Source organism: Onychostoma macrolepis, chromosome 24, assembly GCF_012432095.1.
Source record: "Onychostoma macrolepis isolate SWU-2019 chromosome 24, ASM1243209v1, whole genome shotgun sequence".
In the NCBI taxonomy this organism is placed as follows: Eukaryota; Metazoa; Chordata; class Actinopteri; order Cypriniformes; family Cyprinidae; genus Onychostoma; species Onychostoma macrolepis.
Genome location: NC_081178.1, coordinates 24986632 through 25007009, shown reverse-complemented (window position 1 = coordinate 25007009; position 20378 = coordinate 24986632). Strand labels below are relative to the sequence as shown.

Here is a 20378-nt window from a genome sequence, read left to right as displayed (position 1 = left end):
GTCAGCTGGAGGGGTGGACGAGGGCGATTAAGGATGGAGATAGTTATTAGAACCTTTAATCTACGTGAGACGCTTAATATATGTTCATTTAGGAACTTGTGTAGATATTATGTATGAATGGGGTATGTTCTGCATAAAACGAATGATAATAATATATAGCGGCTTTTACCGGACTCCCCCATTTATTGGTGGTATGACCGAAAAGTACGGCAACTGTTGGCGGACATTAGTCGTGACAGAAGAGGTGTGAGATGAGATGGCATTATGGACTCGATTTTAGAAATGGAAATCGAAAGAAATTGAGCAATTCTGATTCCTCCTAATGATCCCAGGTCCTTAATTGTTGCATTAACGATCATTGTAGTACTTTTTCAGAAAGAAATATGTTCGAAAAATACTTGCTTTTTGCATTTACTCTACTTATCCAGTCTGTTGCCAAATGACATTTAAGTTTTCAACTAAACAACTAGCCGGAAATACGTTTAGTTATGTCAAAATGTCTTTATAATGGCTTTTCACAGTCATTTTAAAGGTGGCATGAATTCATAGTCCTTTAATAGGCATATGTGTGGCCTTTTAACCTTAAACACAGTGAACTGTTGTTTAAACTCAATTGTGCAATGTTTTGTAGAACACAAAGATACAACTAAGCAAACACAATAATAATAATTTTATCGACCAAGGTTACACAGCTTTTGTGTTTTTGTACATTGATAAAACATAAATTGCTTCTGATGTACAAAAACAAGCATCAGATAACAGCAGTCGGTCTGGCTTCAGAAGTGGATATTAACGGAGACCGATGATCTGACGATAGCTGCTCGCATCTCATCTCATTTCTTGCTGGATGAATAACCATCGCCTTCTACTCAACCTTGCCAAGACAGAACTGCTTGTGGTTTCAGAAAACCCATCGTTTCATCACAATTTCACCATCCAGCTAGGCACATCAACCATAATCAGAATCAGAAAGAGTTTTATTGCTTGCGCATACAAGGAATTTGTTTTAGTGTCACAAGCTTCCAATACACAGAGACAACAACAACACACAGACAATAAAAATAAGATGAGAATAAAAATACACACATATATAAATAGAAAAAAATAAAATAAATAAATTGTACGTACAGCTGTGCTCTAGATGATAGAATAGGAATAGAGTGAGATGCAGGGATGTACCAGGATGTAGGTGGTAACAAATAAATATAAGGTTATTGCATATATCTTTATTGCACAATTGGGGGAACATTTAACTGTTCATTAGGTGGATTGCCTGGGGGAAGAAACTGTTCTTGTGCCTGGCTGTCCTGGTATTTGCGGCTCTGAAGCGCCGGCCAGATGTCAAAAGTTAAAAAAGGGGATGACTTGGATGTGAGGGATCCAGAGTGATTTTCTGAGCCCTTTTCCTCGCTCTGGATGTATACAGCTGTTGAAGGGTAGGCACGGGGGCACCGATAATCCGTTCAGCAGTCCGAACCGTTCTCTGTAGTCTTCTGATGCCTGATTTTGTAGCTGAGCCAAACCAGACAGTTATTGAAGTGCACAGAACAGACTCGATGACGGCTGAGTAGAACTGTTTCAGCAGCTCCTGTGGCAGGTTAAACTTCCTCAGCTGGAATAGGAAGTACAGCCTTTGTTGGGCCTTTTGTACGATGGAGTCGATGTGAGTGTCCCACTTCAGGTCCTGAGAGATGATGGATCCCAGGAACTTGAATGTCTCCACTGCAGTCACAGTGCTGTTCATGATGGTGAGTGGGGGGAGTACAGGGGGGTTTCTCCTGAAGCCCACGATCATCTCCACTGTTTTGAGCGTGTTGAGCTCCAGGTTGTTAAGACTGCACCAGACAGCCAGCTCTTTAACCTCCTGTCTGTAAGCAGACTCGTCACCGTCCTGAATGAGGCCGACCAGTGTGGTGTCGTCTGCGAACTTCAGGAGCCTGACAGAGGGGTCTTTAGTGGTGTACAGAGAGAAGAGCAGTGGGGCGAGGACGCAACCCTGAGGGGCACCAGTGTTGGTGGAGCGGCTGTTTGACATGAATCTCCCCGGTCTCGCTAGCTGCTACCTATCTGTCAGAAAGCTGGTGATCCACTGACAGATAGAGCTAGGGACAGAGAGCTGGGTTAGTTTGGTCTGGAGGAGTGTTGGGATGATGGTGTTGAAGGCCGAACTAAAGTCCACAAACAGGATCCTCACATAAGTCCCTGATTTGTCCAGGTGTTGCAGGACGTAATACAGTCCCATGTTGACTGCATCATCCACGGACCTGTTTGCTCAGTAAGCAAACTGCAGGGGGTCCAGTAAGGGTCCAGTGATGTCCTTCAGATAAGCCAGAACCAGTTTTTCAAATGACTTCATGAGGACAGACGTTAGAGCCACAGGTCTGTAGTCGTTAAGTCCTGTTATCCAGTTATCTATAACCCCATCAAAAACAGCCAGAAACCTTGGAGTTGCAATTGATGATCAGCTGACTTTCTCAGACCCTGTTAGAACTGCCCGGTTCTGCAGATTAGCTTTATACAACATCAGGAAGATCAGGCCCTTTCTTTCTGAACATGCTTCACAACTCCTTGTTCAAGCTCTTGTTCTGTCCAGGCTGGACTATTGCAATGCTCTCTTGGCAGGTCTTTCTAGCCAGTTCTATCAAACCTCTGCAATTAATCCAGAACATGGCTGCAAGATTAGTCTTTAACGAGCTGAAAAAGAACACGCCACACCTCTGTTTATCAATTTGGACTGGCTACCAGCTGCTCGTATAAAATTGAAGGCATTGATGTTTGCCTACAAAACCACCACTGGCTCTGCACCCCTTTACCTAAATGCATTACTTCAGACTTATGTGCCCTCTAGATGTTTGCATTCTGCAAGTAAACGGTGCATTATTGTGCATCCCAAAGAGGCACAAAATCACTTTCACTGACTTTTACATTAAATGTTCCCTCCTGGTGGAATGACCTGCACAACTCAAACCAAGCAGCTGAGTCCTATCTTCAAGAATCGGCTAAAAACACATCTCTTCCATTTATTCTTGACCCTCTAACGCTAGCATTCTCTATTTTTATTTTCTATATCTACTTTTTTTCTTTTTAATTATCATAACAATAATAATGACTTGACCCTCTACAGCTATAAAAAAAAAAAAAAAAAAAACCTTGCAAACCGGGACTTGACACGGCAGTAACATATTATGCTCTTTTGTTGGTTTTGATTGCCTCTATTGTGCTCATTTGCATGCTGCTTTGGATAAAAGTGTCTGCTAAATGCATAAATGTAAATGATTTGTGCACTATACTCGTATGTCATTTTAGCCATTTTTTTATATAAAATATATATTTTATGACATTTATTGCCTTATATTAGGACAGTAATTTAGACAGGAAGTGAAGTGGGAGAGAGAGGGGACAGGATTCGAACTCGGGACGCCTGAAGCACAACGGCTCTGTAGAACCTTTTAAGTAATTACCAGATTGGGGCGTTTTTAGGCCATGTTACCTGATTGGCTGACGTCATAGTGACGGTGGGTTTAGGGGTGGGGTCAGGTATAGGGGGATCATTTTCATTGCATGATTTAGACACACCCAGCAGTTTGAAAACACCCACAAAGTTAGAAACGCCCACTTTTGCTCTGCAGAGACATCAATCTTGCTGGAAGAGGTGTTGACGGGGACACTATACTGTCATTATGCACCGTCCTTCGGATGAGACGTTAAACCGAGGTCCTGACTCTCGTTGGTCATTAAAAATTCTTAGGATGTCTTTTGAAAAGAGTAAAGGTGTGACCTCGGCATCCTGGCCAAATGAGTTATTCCCTTAATATGGTCATTTGCAATGCACAAATGCTACACAGAACAAATTGTCATATTACTGAAGACAACATGCTAGAAAAAGTAAAGAAATCAAATAATGTTTGGGCTGCAGGTGCTGGCTGGTGTCAGGTTATATGAAAATGTGCTGTCTGTGTGATTACTTATGCTTACAGTTTAGTTTTATTATTCATACCACATCACTAACAAAGTGTGTCCTTATAGAAATATTAAACTATATATATATTGTAAAATTGTCTCTTCGATTTACAACCCGAATTCCGGAATTGTTGGGACGTTTTTTAAATTTGAATAAAATGAAAACTAAAAGACTTTCAAATCACTTGAGCCAATATTTTATTCACAATAGAACATAGAGAACATAACGAATGTTTAAACGTTTAAATTTTACACTTTTATTCACTAAATGAGCTCATTTCAAATTTGATGCCTGCTACAGGTCTCAAAATAGTTGGCACGGAGGCAACAAAGGGCTGAAAAAGCAAGAAATTTTGAAAAGATTCAGCTGGGAGAACATCTAGCAACTAATTAAGTTAATTGACATCAGGTCTGTAACATGATTAGCTATAAAAGGGATGTCTTAGAGAGGCAGAGTCTCTCAGAAGTTAAGATGGGCAGAGGCTCTCTAATCTGTGAAAGAGTGCGTAAAAAGATTGTTGAATACTTTAAAAACAACGTCAAATTGCAAAGGCTTTTCATATCTCATCATCTACAGTGCATAACATCATCAAAAGATTCAGAGAAACTGGAGAAATCTCTGTGCGTAAGGGACAAGGCCGAAGACCTTTGTTGGATTCCCGTGGTCTTCGGGCCCTCAGACAACACTGCATCACTCATCGACATGATTCTGTCATTGATATTACTAAATGGGCCCAGGAATACTTCCAGAAACCACTGTCGGTAAACACAATCCACCGTGCCATCTGCAGATGCCAACTAAAGCTGCAGTCCAGATCTTTCACCTATAGAGAACATTTGGCGCATCATTAAACGAAAAATACGTCAAAGACAACAGCAAACTCTTCAGCAGCTGTAAACCTATATCAGGCAAGAATGGGACTAAATTGCAACACCAAAACTCCAGAAACTCATAACCTCGATGCCCAGACGTCTTCAAACTGTTTTGAAAAGGAGATGCTACACCATGATAAACATGCCCCCGTCCCAACTATTTTCAGACCTGTAGCAGGCATCAAATTAGAAATGAGCTCATTTTGTGCATAAAATGTTAAAATTTCTCAGTTTAAAGATTTGTTATGTTATCTATGTTCTATTGTGAATAAAATATTGGCTCATGTGATTTAAAATTCTTTTAGTTTTCATTTTATTTAAATTTAAAAAACATCCCAACATTTCCGGGATTCGGGCTGTACATGGACAGCAGTTTATTTAATCATATATTGCATGTAGTCAGAAAGGTTTTTACATTTTATTGGGATATATTAAAGTTAAATTAACATTTAACCATTTATTTTACTTACATCTTCGCAACACTGTGATTTCAACAAATAACTTTTGGTTCAACAGATTCTTTTGATTTATCTTTTTTTCAGAGTATTTAAGAACCATTTTCAAAGGATCACATACACCTTTGCTTTTTTATTAGGTTAGGTACAAATTACTTCATTAATGAATGTTAAACTTATAACTGAAGAACTATATATTTACCAATAAATTAACACCTGACAATGATGCCTAATGTGTGTCTGTGTTGATATAAACACCTAATTCAGCAATACTAACATTATTCATGAATTATATTGGTATTTCATTGACAAATTACTGCAAACTGCATTGTTTACATGAGCACATGAGTTATAGAAGTGTAATATCATTAGTAGTTAATCATAATGGGCCACATCCCAAAATATATCAGCCTAGTAAACAATCGTAAATAATATAATGCATCTAAATTCTTTTTTTTAACTTTCTGTCAAAGTTGCAGCAGGATGCACGATGGGAAGAAGCAGGACGGCGGAGACAGTGTTCTGCTGGGAAACCTTGACTCCTGGTTTTCATGTGGATGTTACCGCACTTGAAACACACCATCTAAAGAAAGTTGCAGACCACATACACCCCTTCATGGCAGTGGTGTTCCCTGATGGCAGTGGTCTCTTTCAGCGGGATAATTCACTCTGACACACTGAAGAAATTGTTCAGGAAGGGTTTGAAGAACACACTGTCAGAAAAATTTGCAAAATTGCACTTTTAGAAGTACAAGTACAACAGCTTGCTTGCCACTGGGGCAGTACCCTCAAAGGGACACCTTTTACCTTCTTAACCCTTAAAGGGTGCATATTACATTTACATTTAGCAGATGCTTTTATCCAAAGCGACTTACAAATGAGGACAATAGAAGCAATCAAAACCAACAAAAGAGCAATAATATGAAAGTGCTGTGATAAGTTAGCCTATGGGGTGCAGAGCCGGTTGTGGTTTTGTAGGCAAACATTAATGCCTTGAATTTTATGTGAGCAGCTATAGGTAGCCATGCGTTCTTTTCAGCTCGTTAAAGACTAATCTTGCAGCCGTATATACAGTGCCCTCCAAAAGTATTGGAACAGTAAAGACAAAATTGCTCTGTTGGCTATGGATTCAAGACATTTACAAATATGATTAAAAGATGAATATGAGACAAAACTACAGAATGTCACATTTTATTATTAGCCGTTTAAACACATACAGATACATGTTTTACCAAATAAAAAGAACGGCACTTTTAGAGTTCATCCCACTCATTGATGTGAGCATAAATATTGGGACAGTTGAACATAAGGCAGATATAAAAGATTAAAAGCTATTATTTAGTTGCAGATCCCTTGCACACAATCACAGCAGTGAGTCTGTGACCCATAGACATCACCAGACTCTTGCTCTCATCCTTTGAAATACTTTCCCAGCCTTTAATGCAGCCAATTCCAATTGTTGCTTGTTTTGGGGAGTTTCTGCCTTTACTCTCTCTTCAGCTGCTGAAATGCATGTTCAATCGGATTTAAATCTGGAGATTGACTTGGGCAATCTAAGACTTTCCATTTCTTTGCCCTTAAAAACTCCTTGACTGAACTGGCAGGTGTTTTGGATCATTGTCCTGATGCAATATGAAGCACTTCCCAATGAATCTGGTGGCATTTTCTTGAATATTGGTAGGCAAGATGGTTTTGTATCTTTCCAAATTCATTCTGCTACTGTCATCATACATTAAGTCATCAGTAAAGTTGAGAGGGCCTGTTCCAGAGACAGCCATGCATGCCCATGCCATGACACCACCTCCACCATGCTTCACAGATGAGGCTGTATGCTTGGGATCATTGCAGTTCCCTTTTTTTCCTCTCCACATTTTTGCCTTCCCATCACTTAGATAAAGGTTCATCTTTGTCTCATCGGTCCATAAACACAGTTCCAAAACTCTTTTGTGCTTTTTTGCAAACTCTAATCTTGCCTTTCTATTTTTGGAGCTGATCAGAGGTTTGTATCTTGCTGTGTAGCATCTGTAATTCTGTGTCAAAGTCTCCTGAGGACAGTAGATTGTCAGAGCATCACCCCAGCTTTCTGGAAGTTGTTGGTGATTTTACAGACACGTCTTTTAGGGTTAATTTTCACAGCTTTCATGATTTGTCTGTCATCAACTACTGTTGTTTTCTCACCCGATCAGGTCGTTGTTTGTTTCCAAACTCTTGATTTCTTCATGCCCTTTGTTATTGCTAGAGCTATAACTGACTTCCTATTTTCTTTTAGTATCCAAATTGCTTGCTTTTCTCTCAGTCAGCTCCCTCGTCTTCATCCTGGTTTGTGTGTGTCATCATCGAATGCAAGATTCAGAATTCAGAACTAATGGATATAACTGTGTATATTCTGTGAATATCTGAGTTTTATAGCTGTATTTAATTCTGCCTATAGTCTGTATAGTGTTGTAAAGCACTTTGGTCAACTTCGGTTGTTTTTAAACTGTGCTATATAAATAAAATTGTATTGTATTGTATACGACACATTCCCTGCTTTTAATATCTGAAGAATTAATGCAACCGGACACAGCTGATCACTTAGAAAGACCTGCGAGGCAACTGTTCCAATACTTATGCTCACATCAGATACAGGGATGAAACTCTAAAAGTGCTGAACTTCTTAGCTGGTAAAACATCTATGTGTTGAATCACCCAATAATAAAATGTGACATTCTGTAGTTTTGTCTCATATTCATCTTTTAATCATGTTTGCAAATGTCTTGACTCCACAGCCAACAGAGCAATTTTGTCTTCACTGTTCCAATACTTTTGGAGGGCACTGTATATTATGTTCCCTTAAGTAGTAGGGTAATACTCTTATGGTACTATTATAAGCCTTTTAGGGGTAAAGAAGGTGCAAAGTTGTCTCTTTGAGGCATTTGTAGTGGTAATTTTCTGCTAGGACATTAATTTTACTGACAACTATACAGTGAAATACAGGTAAAACACAAATTCCTTCTTTAATACGGTACACTGCAGGACTTAAAGGATCTGCTTCTGATGTCTTGGTCGAGTGGAGTCCATGCCTTGAAGCTTTTCATGTGTTTAATGCATGTCTCTCATATCTCCACTTGACTTACTGATATTTGTTTATATCAAGGCCTTAAGAACACCAGCACTCCAAAACACAGTCAATGTCTCAGAGTGTTGCACCCTCAAAATATCCTGTGTCAACATATCAAACCACCAAAAAACAAATAATTCTAGACATTTTTAACTCTGAGGCAACTTTTAAAAATGACTTTTAGTGTTACCACAGTTGTGGTGCATCACATAAACCGCACTTTATCATCATTTCAAACGTATTTATAGTTTTATGATTGAAACTCTTTGAAAGTCTAAAATATTTGCTTGAAAAATGGTTGTATTATAGTCATTTCAAATAAATGCTTCTTGTTTGATTTATTTGTTATAATATGTAATGGCATTTAGGACTAAACTCTACTTTTTTAAGACCTGCGGTATGTTTGTGGCAAGATTAAAATGAACGCATACAAAAGCGTATTATATAAAAATATTTGCATGGTCTAACCGGTTTTTTTATTTTGTTTTATTCCGCGATTGACTTTTATTTTGAAAAGTCGATAACACCTCCAGTCATTTCCGGGTTGTCAGATCGTGTGGACGTGCATGATAATTGTGTGATGAGACACAGGAAAGGTGAGGCTTCTTCTGCATGAACTTTACAGCTGTGTCTCAGTGTTGTGGCGCTACTAATGTTTATTTTTCTCTTTCATCTGCATGAATAACAGCTAATGCACCTTTTACTGTCTGTTGACATGTAACTCCATCGAAATGCATCTAAAGGAGGTGTGTTCAGCCTCCAGCTTTGATTTTGTTATCATATAGACATGAAGACATACATAATATAATAAAGTGAAGTATAATAATTACAAAAAGATATAGATTGTTTAGAGTATTGCCATCTCTTTGAACATGTACCATGGTAATACCATAGTATTGTTTTAAGTATTTTGCAGTTCCATGCAAATATCACATGATAATGATAGTTATTTAATGTCAGTAGTGTTTTAGCTTTTATACCATCACTGTCCCAGAGTACAAACCTAGTACTTATTATAAAAATACAAAAATCTAGATTTTCAGTAAGACATGGATCTGAGCATGAAGTCGTACAGTGATCCGAAGGAAGTGGGCGTGTTTCCATCAGCTGCCCAAAGCACTGGAGCACAGGAGTCTGATTTAGGAGAAGCGGCGAGGACGCTTGATCTGCACCCGTCAGGAGCTTCCTATGAGCTGGGTGAGAATGCAGGAGTTTACATTACACGCCATGCAAATTGCATTCATGCATTGCAATATGATAACCTGTACATTTAGATACCGTACCACCTAGTTGTGAAAAGTCCACACTGACCTTGACTTTGATTTCAGTTGCATAACCTATAGTAATAACTGGATTCCTTTTATTATTTACTTTACTACACTGCGACTTCACAGCTACAATATGTGACCCTGGACCACAAAACCAGTCATAAGGGTCAATTTTTAGAAATTGAGATTTATGCATCATCTGAAAGCTGAATAAATAAGCTTTCCACTGATGTATGGTCTGTTAGGGTCGGACAATTATATGAAATCTGAAAAAAAAAAATCAAAATATTGAGAAAAATGCCTTTGAAGTTGTCCAAATGAGGTTCTTAGCAATGCATAGTACTAATCAAAAATTAAGTTTCAATATATTTATGGTAGGAAATTTACAAAATATCTTCATGTAACATGATCTTAATATCTTAATGATTTTTGGCATAAAAGATGTACCCATACAATGTATTTTTGGCTATTGCTACAAATATACTTGTGCTGCTTATGATTGCTTTTGAGCTCCATGGTCACATGTTATCAGAAACTTTCTTATTGTTTAGCTGCCAAATATACTAAACTCATGTATATATTTGTTGAGAGAGACAACTAAACGTTGTTGTTTTCCTTTCAAACGTCACCACAGATGACCACGCAAAGAGTCTTTCTGCCCGAGCGAAGCCTTTTCAGTGCTCTCAGTGTGGGAAGGGTTTTTCCCGTATACAGCATCTGTCCGAACATGTCCGGATTCACACAGGCGAGAGGCCTTTTGAGTGCTTGATGTGTGGAAAGACTTTCACCCGGGAAAGAGACCTCAAGACCCATCAGATCGTCCATACGGATGCGAAAGCCTTTCACTGCACCATCTGTGTTAAAAACTTTGCCCTGTTATCCTCCTTGAGAAGACATCTGCGTGCATTTCATCAAGGTACAATATGTTGCTATGCAGTGAATAGGACTAAAGACAATAAGACATTATAGTGGGTTTACAGCAGCCATGGAGTATTTTTAGGCCCAAAATGAAGTGGACTGCCCTTGACTGTGGTATATTTAACTCTAAAACCTAATTACGGTTATACTGTAGAAACACCTGAAACTTCTGAAGGACTGTTTTATAAAGATTTATTACAATTTATATCCAGTAACATTACAATTACATAAACACAGAAATCAGTGCTCAAAGAAGAATTCAAATAAAAATGAAAATTTGCTAAAAATATATTTAGATGAGTTTGATTCTTTATTGGAATAGACTTGTTGAGAGAGAAATGTAGCATTGCATCACTTGCTCAGCAACGGATGCTCTGCAGTGAATGGGTGCCGTCAGAATGAGAGTCAAACATCTGATAAAAACATCACAATAATGTATAATATACATACAGTAAATGAAGTTAATACATAAGACACAAGTCCATCAGTTAACGTCTTATGAAGCGAAAAGCATGTTTGTAATGAATCCATCCATCATTAAGACAATTTTAACTTCAAACTTGCTTTTTGCTGAAATTTCATGTCGTCTGAATCAGGAGAGAAATATGAACTGATCAAGCACCGATTACAAGCCAAAACAGTCCAACACAGCTCTAAACAAATATGTGGGTGGATTTTGACAGACAACAGAGGATGGACTTTTTCACTGGTGGAAGCAATATTATAGATTATGGACTTGTATTTTGGGATGGTTTAAAGTTAAAAACATCTTAATGATGGATTTGTTTCTTGTAAACATGCAGCTTTTCGCAAAACTAGATATTAGTTGGTGGACTGGAGTGGTGTGGATTATTGTGATGTTTTTATCAGCTGTTTGGACTCTCATTCTGACGGCACCCATTCACTGCAGAGCATCCATTGCTGAGACACTGATGCAATGCTGCATTTCTCCAAATCTGTTCTAATGAAGACACAAACTAAAACTTAAACTAAGTATCCTCTCTTTTTGCAGGTCAAGATGTTAGTACGGAGGGTAAGTGCTTAATTTGTGTCGAATGTGGGAAAAATTTTGCATGTCAGCTGGAGGAACATGAGCTAACACACACAGGAGAGATTTCCCACCGCTGCCCCGACTGTGTCAACAGCGTCGCACGTCTATCCAGTCTCACATCTCCCAAACAGACCTTCTCTGAATCTGAGGACATGAACCATTTGGACGCTCATGACAGTGAGAGGCCTTGCAGTTCTGTGGCCTCTGAAGATCTGCACAAGCACTTTCAAACTGACGCACTTAAGGACATTAGTGAATCTCACTCTCTGGAGCTTGTAGATAATATTGAGAGCGATGCACCTAGTGAAAACATTCCCCAAAGTCAAGAGGAGGAGGCTGAGAGAGCTCCATCTCCTTCATCTGAGCTCTCTCACGACTCTGCACATTCTGCTGAAAAGGGTGAGTCTAATGATTACAAAAACCTTACCATTGCACTCATAGTTTCTACCAGAATACCACATCCCAGAAATATCAAAAGAGGTACAAAAAAACACACTTCACGTACCACGTTGTGTCATTTTCTCCTCCCAGGCATTGAAACGCTGAATCCTCTTCAAGAGGAGGAGTTTGCAGCTGACCAGCAAGCGTGTGATGAAAACAAACCGCATCAGTGCAATCACTGTGGAAAGAGATTTCATAAGCAAGCAAAGCTTCGGATCCATCTGCGCGTTCACACCGGAGAGAAGCCATACCAGTGCTCCCAGTGCGGGAAATACTTCAGCCAAGCAGTAAACCTCAGAAAACACCACCGTACTCATCATACGGAGGAGAGACCATACCACTGCACGCTCTGCGACCGGAGGTTTTCTCTCTCCTTCTCGCTGATAAAACATCAACGTGTCGCTCATCCAGGTGTGATCAGCAAATTTAAGTTTTTCAATAAAGCTAAGAAATTGCAGAGCCCCCAAAATATGGATATTCGCTAAATTTGACCCCTTTGAGGTTATTTTGTTGCGCCATCTACTATTCAGAAGTTACCAAAATCAGGGGTTTTCAAACTTTTTGATGTCTCGGGCCCCCAAAAATGATGGGACCCCCTTCCTGAAATGTAAAGGCATTAATTCTGTAAAAATATCTATAAAATACTTTCTAGTTTATTTTTGTTGCTTTTTATTTGTTAGTAGAATAAAAATTTATTTATTATGAAAATTATTATTAGCGTTAGTCATATTTTCAATAGTCTTAAATTTCAGTAGTCCCCCCCCCAATATTTTTCTTTTAACAAATTTTTAAGGACCTCAGTGTTTTGCAAACTTTTTGACTCCAAGGCACAACAATATTTAAAGTCCTTGATAAGGATTACGGATTGTGATAAGGATTTTTAGAAATATTTATATATAAAATATATAATATACACAATAAATATACAAGTTTAAAATATTTACATTCAGTTGTCATATATAAAACAAAAAATATTTTAGAGCATAACTAGAAAACTGTATATTTATTATTTTTTTATTAATTTACTTTTCAAGGTCAAAAAAATCATGCTTTTAAAATTAGGCTACCTCATACATTTAGGTTTTCTAAGACTGTGAATCCTGGTTCTTTAAAGAAAAACAACAGTTCATTCAAAATACCAAATATCTTCATTTTTAAGTTTGAACTTGATGCTTATTTTGTCATATTTAAAATCATTTAAAGTCTTCTTGAGGCCCCCTTGAAGCTTGCTGAGAACCTGCTGCCCAGTTTGCAAACCATTTTGTTTAAATCACCAACAGCATTGCTACAAATTGTTTGGTTTGATGTTATCAATTTCATATATCACCTGTTGATTCATTTCTTTTAACAGAACATTTGAGTGTTGCTGAAAGAAATCGCTTTACCTGTCCATACTGTGGAAAAATATTCGGACGACATCAAGATATGGAGCAACATAAACGCATTCACACTGGAGAGAGACCGTTCCGCTGCACCGTGTGCAACAAAAGCTTCAGGCAGCGTTCGGTGTTGATCGTGCATCGGAAAATTCACACTGGAGAAAAGCCTTTCGAATGTTTCGTATGCTTCAGACGGTTTTATGGTTCAGGAGATCTGAAGACACACATGGGAACTCATACTGGCGTGAGACCTCACAGTTGTCCTTTGTGCTCCAAAAGCTTCCCTCGGCCCAGCAGCCTGCAAGCACACATGCAGTCCCATCTGAACAAGCTGCAGGAAGGAGATGCTGTGACTGCTGGAGCTGATATGGAGCTTATTCCTGAGGAGGAGGACCAGGGTGAACTAGATGACATGGAAGGGGTCTGTGGTGTGCTTTCTGGAAACCTTGGAGATTCTGAAGACAGTATGATCTTTAGTTGTTTATTTAGGGTTTGGTTATTTATGTGTGTAATAAAACAATATGTAATATTGTTTTAATATGTTTTCAGAAATGAGCATAGGGGAGCATCTATCAGAGACGGAGACTAGATTCAGTCCATCAGTGAATCAAGACCATGATGCTGATCAGAGTTCCAGCTCAGAGCTGAAAGATCATCAGAAGCCATATCATTGTGCCATATGCAACAAAACCTTCTCTCTCGCAATTTCCCTGAAAAGACATCAACTCATATTTCATCCAGGTAGGATAGAACTGCATGCGTTAATTGCAATATTGGCATTTATTTTCTTAAATGATATACAATTGCATTGTTCCACCTTAAAGAGTTCATCTTCACCTTTATTCCAAACCTGTACAAATTGCATTCATCTGCTGAATACAAAAAAAAAGATATTTCGAAGAATGTGGGTAACCAAACAGTTGCTGGTCCCCACTGACTTCAATATTTTTCCAGGAACTGTTTACTTAGCAAAATTTTATGTTGCGATGGTAACAAGGTATATTGATATTTCTACAAATATAGAGCCATAGTCATTTGATTACAATAATAACTAGTAACAGGGTTGACATTTTAATTATTTGATGATAAATAGGCAAACAAACTTGTCCTTGGAACTAAAATTTATTAGAAACAAAATTAAAATGTTAATAACTCAGAATGTGCCCTTTTCAATTATCATTTGTTTACTATACAAAGTCCTGGTAACAGGGTTGACTTTTTATAATTGATGAATAATAAGCAAATATACTTGTCTTTGGAGAGTTCAGTTCCTGAAAGATTAAGTATTTTTACAGAATTGTTGTGTAAATTATAGCATAGTAACAGGGATGAGGTGCTGATGGTAATAGGACTGACATCAGTTTCTTAGTCTTGACGCTACAAATGTTTATTAGAAAGATAATTTAATGCTGATATTTCTACCAATATCCACTTTATTGAAAAGTAATTAGTTTACTATGCAAAATCCTTGTAACAGGGTTGGCTTTTTAATAATTCATGAAGAATATTTGTCTTTGGAGAATACATTCTAAAAGGATAGTTTTACAGTACTGTAATAATATAGTATGGTAACAGGGGTGAGTGATGATGGTGATAGGACTCGCAGCCATTTGTCTTGACACTAAAAGTGTTTATTAGTGTCTTAGAATTATTATAATCCTTGTAACAGGGTTGACTTTTTAATTAAAGAATATTTGTCTTTAGAGAATTCACTTCCTGAAAGTATAAAGTAGTTTTATAGAATTTATTTCAATACTACAGTATTGTAGCAGGGGTGAGTGATTATAGTGATAGGATTGATAGTCATTTCTTAATCTTGGCAGTTGGCACTAAAATGGTTTAATAGAAAGAGCATTTAATGTGGTATTTATACAAATATCCACTTTTCAGTAAAACAACTTGTTTACTATACAAAATCCTCATAACAGGGTTGGCTTTTTAATAATTCATGAAGAATATTTGTCATTTATTATTTGGAGAATACACATTCGAAAAGGATAGTTTCACAAAACTATACAAAATTATTGAAGAAAATCAATTAAGAAAATTCTTCCTTTGTAGAGTTCACTTCCTGAAAGGATTAATAATTGTTTTCTGTAATACTACAGTATTGTAACGGGTGAGTGATGATGGTAACAGGGTTGATGCATAACCTAGTGTTTCAATTATGTTCTCAATTTAACTTTTATTTGATAATGGTTTTGTTAATATGGATTCTTCTTTGTAATTTTAACAGATCAGCATGTTGACAAAGAGGGAAAGTGCTTCCCCTGCTCTTATTGCGGGAGGAAGTTTGGTCGACGCCAAGGCTTGTTACAGCATGAGAGAATTCACACAGGTGAAAGGCCCTTCAACTGTCCCACCTGTAACAAAAGCTTTCGTCAGAGATCGGCTCTGGTTGTGCATATTAAAACACACACAGGAGAGAGGTCTTTTCTGTGCTTTGTGTGCAATAAGAGCTTTTATACCCCAGGAGACTTGAAGAAACATCTGGAAATTCACACAGGAGTGAGGCCACACAACTGCCCTGTATGCTTCAAGGGGTTTGGGCGCCCCAGTTTCCTCCGAGCTCACATGCGAATTCATGAAAGTAAGTTTGAAATGGCCGTCCTGAAAAATTGACCATCCAAACTTTCTTTCTTTGTATATTTCTCATGTTTTTAATGATTAACAATTAAATTTGACAGATTTTATTTTTTCTCTTTGATTTCCAGAAGCTTCAATAGAGAAGCAAAGTGGAATGGAGAAACCAACAGGTGCTCCAAAAGTCGATGTGCAGGAGAAGCCATTTGAATGCACTCATTGTGGGAAGAGATTCAGTCAGCATTGCATGTTAAAAATTCACCAGCGGATTCACACAGGAGAGAGACCTTACAAGTGCTCTCAGTGTGGCCTGAGTTTTCGCTGGAGGAGAAACCTGATAGCCCACCAGAGCGGCCACCCGGGCGAAAACCCTCTCCAGTGTTCAATGTGCGATGAAACATTCGTCTCTGAAGCAAGTCTGAAAAAACATCAAGATGCGTTTCATTCAGGTGAGAAATTATGAGATGGCTAGGTATATGAAGCATGCATGCCATGAAAAAGCATTGTTTACACATTTTAATGCTTTGAAATAAAGCATAAATTCTATAAATATTTCTTATGTATTATTTATTATGTTAAAAATAAATAAGTATATTTATTTATTATATTTTTTTTCTGTCAAGTTGAAGCCACAAAAAAAAAAAAAAATGAATGAATGAAAATCTTTTTTTTGGATTGAAGTAACCATTTTCTTTAGTAGCTAATTGGTTTCTTTATTTAATTAACAAAATAAATAAATAGCAGATTATACTGTAATTCATGCATTTCCATTTAGATATTCCTTAATGTATTGTTCCAACTGTCCAGATTACCTGTTTGGCAAAATGTTAATTTTGGACCCTTGGCAAACGATTATATAAGCTGTAATCGCAATCAAAGGACATAATGCATCACATGCTCAATTTTTGACAAAATGTGTTATCAGTGGTCATATTTATTTAATTTCAAAAATATAAATAATTTTATTATAAATTATTTTTTTATATTTGATTTAATCATTAAATTAATCATTTATATTTAATTTTATTATTAATATTTTATATTATATTTATTCATTTCAGGGGTCTCTCATACGTGCAGTTTGTGTTTGAAGACATTTACTCAAGCAGCTGGCCTCAGAAAACACGTTCGGTATGTTCACGAAGGCGAGCGACCGCACAAATGCTCAGAATGCGGGAGAGGATTTGTCAAACTTTCCGATCTCGCGCGTCACCAGCGCCGCCATCATTACGACCGGGGCGACGAACTCTTTCAGTGCTCGCAGTGCGAGCGAAGCTTCAGTCATCCCAGCAGTCTGGTTCTGCACCGACGGACACACACCGAAGAAAAGCACGAATGCCCTCAGTGTGATAAGATTTTCAGTCAGGCTGGACACCTGAAGGTCCACCTGCGCACTCACACCAAAGAGAATAAACCGAAATTTGAGTGCCCTGAATGTGGGAAGAGTTTTGGCCAAGCTAAAGATTTGGTGGTTCATCAGAGGGTTCACACCGGAGAAAAGCCGTACCAGTGCCCACAGTGCAAGAAGAGCTATCGACAGTTTGCACATTTGTCTGTACATCTGCGAAGTCACACGGGGGAGAAACCTTACCAGTGTCCCATATGTCTCAAATTTTTCGCTCATTCATCATCCATGAAAAAACACCTGCGTGTAATGCATGCAGGTACCGTACGCGATAGCTCATCCAGAAATTAAAGTTCTGTCTGTACGACTTTCTGTTTTCCGTCTAATTTAAAATGAATGTTTTACAGAGGGGAAAGATTTACGCGTACCAAAGGAAGTTGTGAAGGTCACTGTTGGCGTCGGCCCATCTAACACAACTGTAGAAGTTAAGCAAGAACCAGAGTCTGGTGATGAATACGGTAAGTATGACTGAGGTTATTTGAAACAGCAAATCTTCAAAAAGATGTGTATTTTGATAACTTTTCTCACATCTTGAATAGGTGAGGGAGAATGTAGCTTCCAGCTTCTCCTTCAAAGCCAAAGAAATATGTCATCGTAAAGATGGCACAGACTTATGTGTATTGCAAGGAACGTCAGCCTTTTCAGCATTGATGTTTTCATATAAACATCCTATTGTTGTATTTGTTGGGTACAAGAATAGTCCTCTTTTCTTTATGTCTATAAACAGGACTGAAGCTACTCTGCATGATCAAACACTTCATTTCAATAAAGTTTTTCTCTGTGCTTTGGAACTAAATGCTACATCATGCACTCACGAATATCCACTTTTCAAAAGTCATTTGCGTACAATACAAAATCCTGGTAACAGGGTTGCCTTTTTTTATATAATGATGAAGAATATTTGTCTTTGGAGAGTTCACTTCCTGAAAGGATGAAGTATGGTATGGTAACAGGGTTGAAACTTAACCAATTTTAGTGACTTTTTTTGTATTCAACTTGTATGTTACAATTTGCACTCATATTCACAATATGAAAAATAAATAAATTGCATGTGGACATCTGCCTTCACTGACAATATCACACACAGAACATGTCTAATTATTGCTTCTTGCAATATAACTACACTGGTATGTTTTTGCAGAATGTCAAGTGAAATCTGAAGAAAACTGCTTTGCTATAATGGATGATGTGAAGGCTGTTACAGTCTCTTCAGCTCCTTCCAGTCCATTATCATCTGTGACTTTTAAAGATGAAAAATGAATGTGGATGGAAACTAGGGTTTCCTCACCAACAATCTGCCAAACTTCAGAGCGCATAGAAGAACCTGCAGCAACAACTAGATTACTGATGACAAAAAACATTTTTAAGAAGTAGAATTGCATTCTACACTTACTCCAGAAGCTGGTCTCCATCCATGAAGACTCCAGCCTCCCTAATTGGAAAGGTGGTATTGAGACAAAGAACTGTGAGCAACAAGAATCCACACCACAGCATGGACTGTGGGGTTTAGTTGAGCAGGGAACCACATAACGTCTTCCTTTTTAAGGAAAACAATCGCTATTGGTGCTCCTGATCAGAACTATCCAATCTGAAGAACTTTTCTGGAGGCCTCAAACATGACCTACATATTTTTAGACTTTGTTGTGATATACACAAACTTTTGCCAGATAGCAGATCTTAAACAAATTCATACTGGAGAGAAGCGTTGATATTTGGCACCTACCTTTAGCAAACTTCATTAGAGAAATTTCCATCCCCCAGACTGGCTAAATCTTGCAGAATGAACATGCAAATAGGACACTGATATAGTAGAGGAACCTTTAATTCTGCTCCTGGAGGTCCATTGTCTTGCAGATTTTAGTGCCAAACCTGATCAAACTCACCTGCCTGTAATTTTCAAGTAATCCTGAAGACCTTGAGTGGCTTCTTCAGGAGTGTTTGCATTGGAGCTAAACCCTCTGGGAGGAGAATTGAATAACCCAGATACGTTCCTGTATAATTGTTACAAACAGGCCCAAATTCAAACTGTGCGCTTGTCGTCCTACACATTACCTGCCCTTTACATTTGCATCCATTAAATACTTAAACTCAAAGCTGCATTTAATACACTTTAAGGTTTTAAATCCATTCCACAGATTTGTCCTCTAAAGTCAGTGTTGAAAATGTAGTCTGCAGATTCTGGATCTGCTTAGAAGCCATGCAAATATACATCCACCAGCTCATTTCACTAATATTATGTTGTTACTGCAACCACCAAAGTTTTTGTAATCATTTATTTCCTGTATACATGACATCTCATAATAGATGTAAATTAAATTACTTAAATGTTTAGTCTGAAAAAGCTAACATTTTCCCTATTTTGTCTGCCTGTTTTTATGTCAAAGTCTGGTTATTTGCGTAATGGTGTAGTTACAGCATCTTCCAGCAGGGGCTAAACACAGAAACCAACCAGCCAATCCTTAACCCTTGCTGACACCTGTTGGTGTGGATTCATCATCACAGAAAAATTCTGGGAACAGGCCCAATACAAAAAAGATGCATACTGGCATACTACTCAAACCATTTCTGCCATAGAAAGATACGGTAAAAATGTATAGTATGCAGTTCCAAAATCAGCACCTGTGTCCGAATATGCCAACCCCTCTACTATACAGTACATGAAAATAGCCAAATTCACAGTATTCACAAAAAACCCAAATGACTTTTGCAGAGATTCTGAAGTATGTATTCAACGGAAGTTCACTCCTCATCAAATGTAGTACCTACACAGACAGTGTGACTTTGGACACACCTAGTATCAACAGCGGTTGATAAAAATTTATAGACCTTCATTGCTTGGCAAAAACAGTACCAAGCCCATTATAATTGCAGACTGCAGAACAAACATATGCATTAAAGTGGCAGATTGCCTTTGGGAGAAAAGAAGAAAAAAAAAAAAATCCTGC

The 20378-nt window shown here is 37.9% G+C and overlaps 1 protein-coding gene across 3 annotated transcripts; it reads left to right on the top strand.

The window, feature by feature from the left end:
• The first annotated feature begins 8897 nt into the window (after positions 1-8897).
• Positions 8898-19681, top strand: znf271 (zinc finger protein 271). 3 transcript variants are annotated; one of them, XM_058766115.1, is made up of 13 exons: positions 8898-8984; positions 9077-9134; positions 9424-9585; positions 10291-10572; positions 11587-12024; positions 12157-12477; positions 13418-13909; positions 13995-14186; positions 15682-16035; positions 16160-16477; positions 17090-17692; positions 17781-17891; positions 18575-19681. In XM_058766115.1, exons 3-13 carry the CDS (start codon positions 9438-9440, stop codon positions 18691-18693), a joined length of 3378 nt encoding a protein of 1125 aa, XP_058622098.1. In that variant the 5' UTR covers positions 8898-8984; positions 9077-9134; positions 9424-9437; the 3' UTR covers positions 18694-19681. The 3 variants fall into 3 exon arrangements, with proteins under 3 accessions (XP_058622098.1, XP_058622100.1, XP_058622099.1); XM_058766117.1 differs by lacking the exon at positions 18575-19681 and adding an exon at positions 17973-18489; XM_058766116.1 differs by lacking the exon at positions 9077-9134 and having other exon boundaries at positions 8909-8984.
• Positions 19682-20378: the final 697 nt, after the last annotated feature.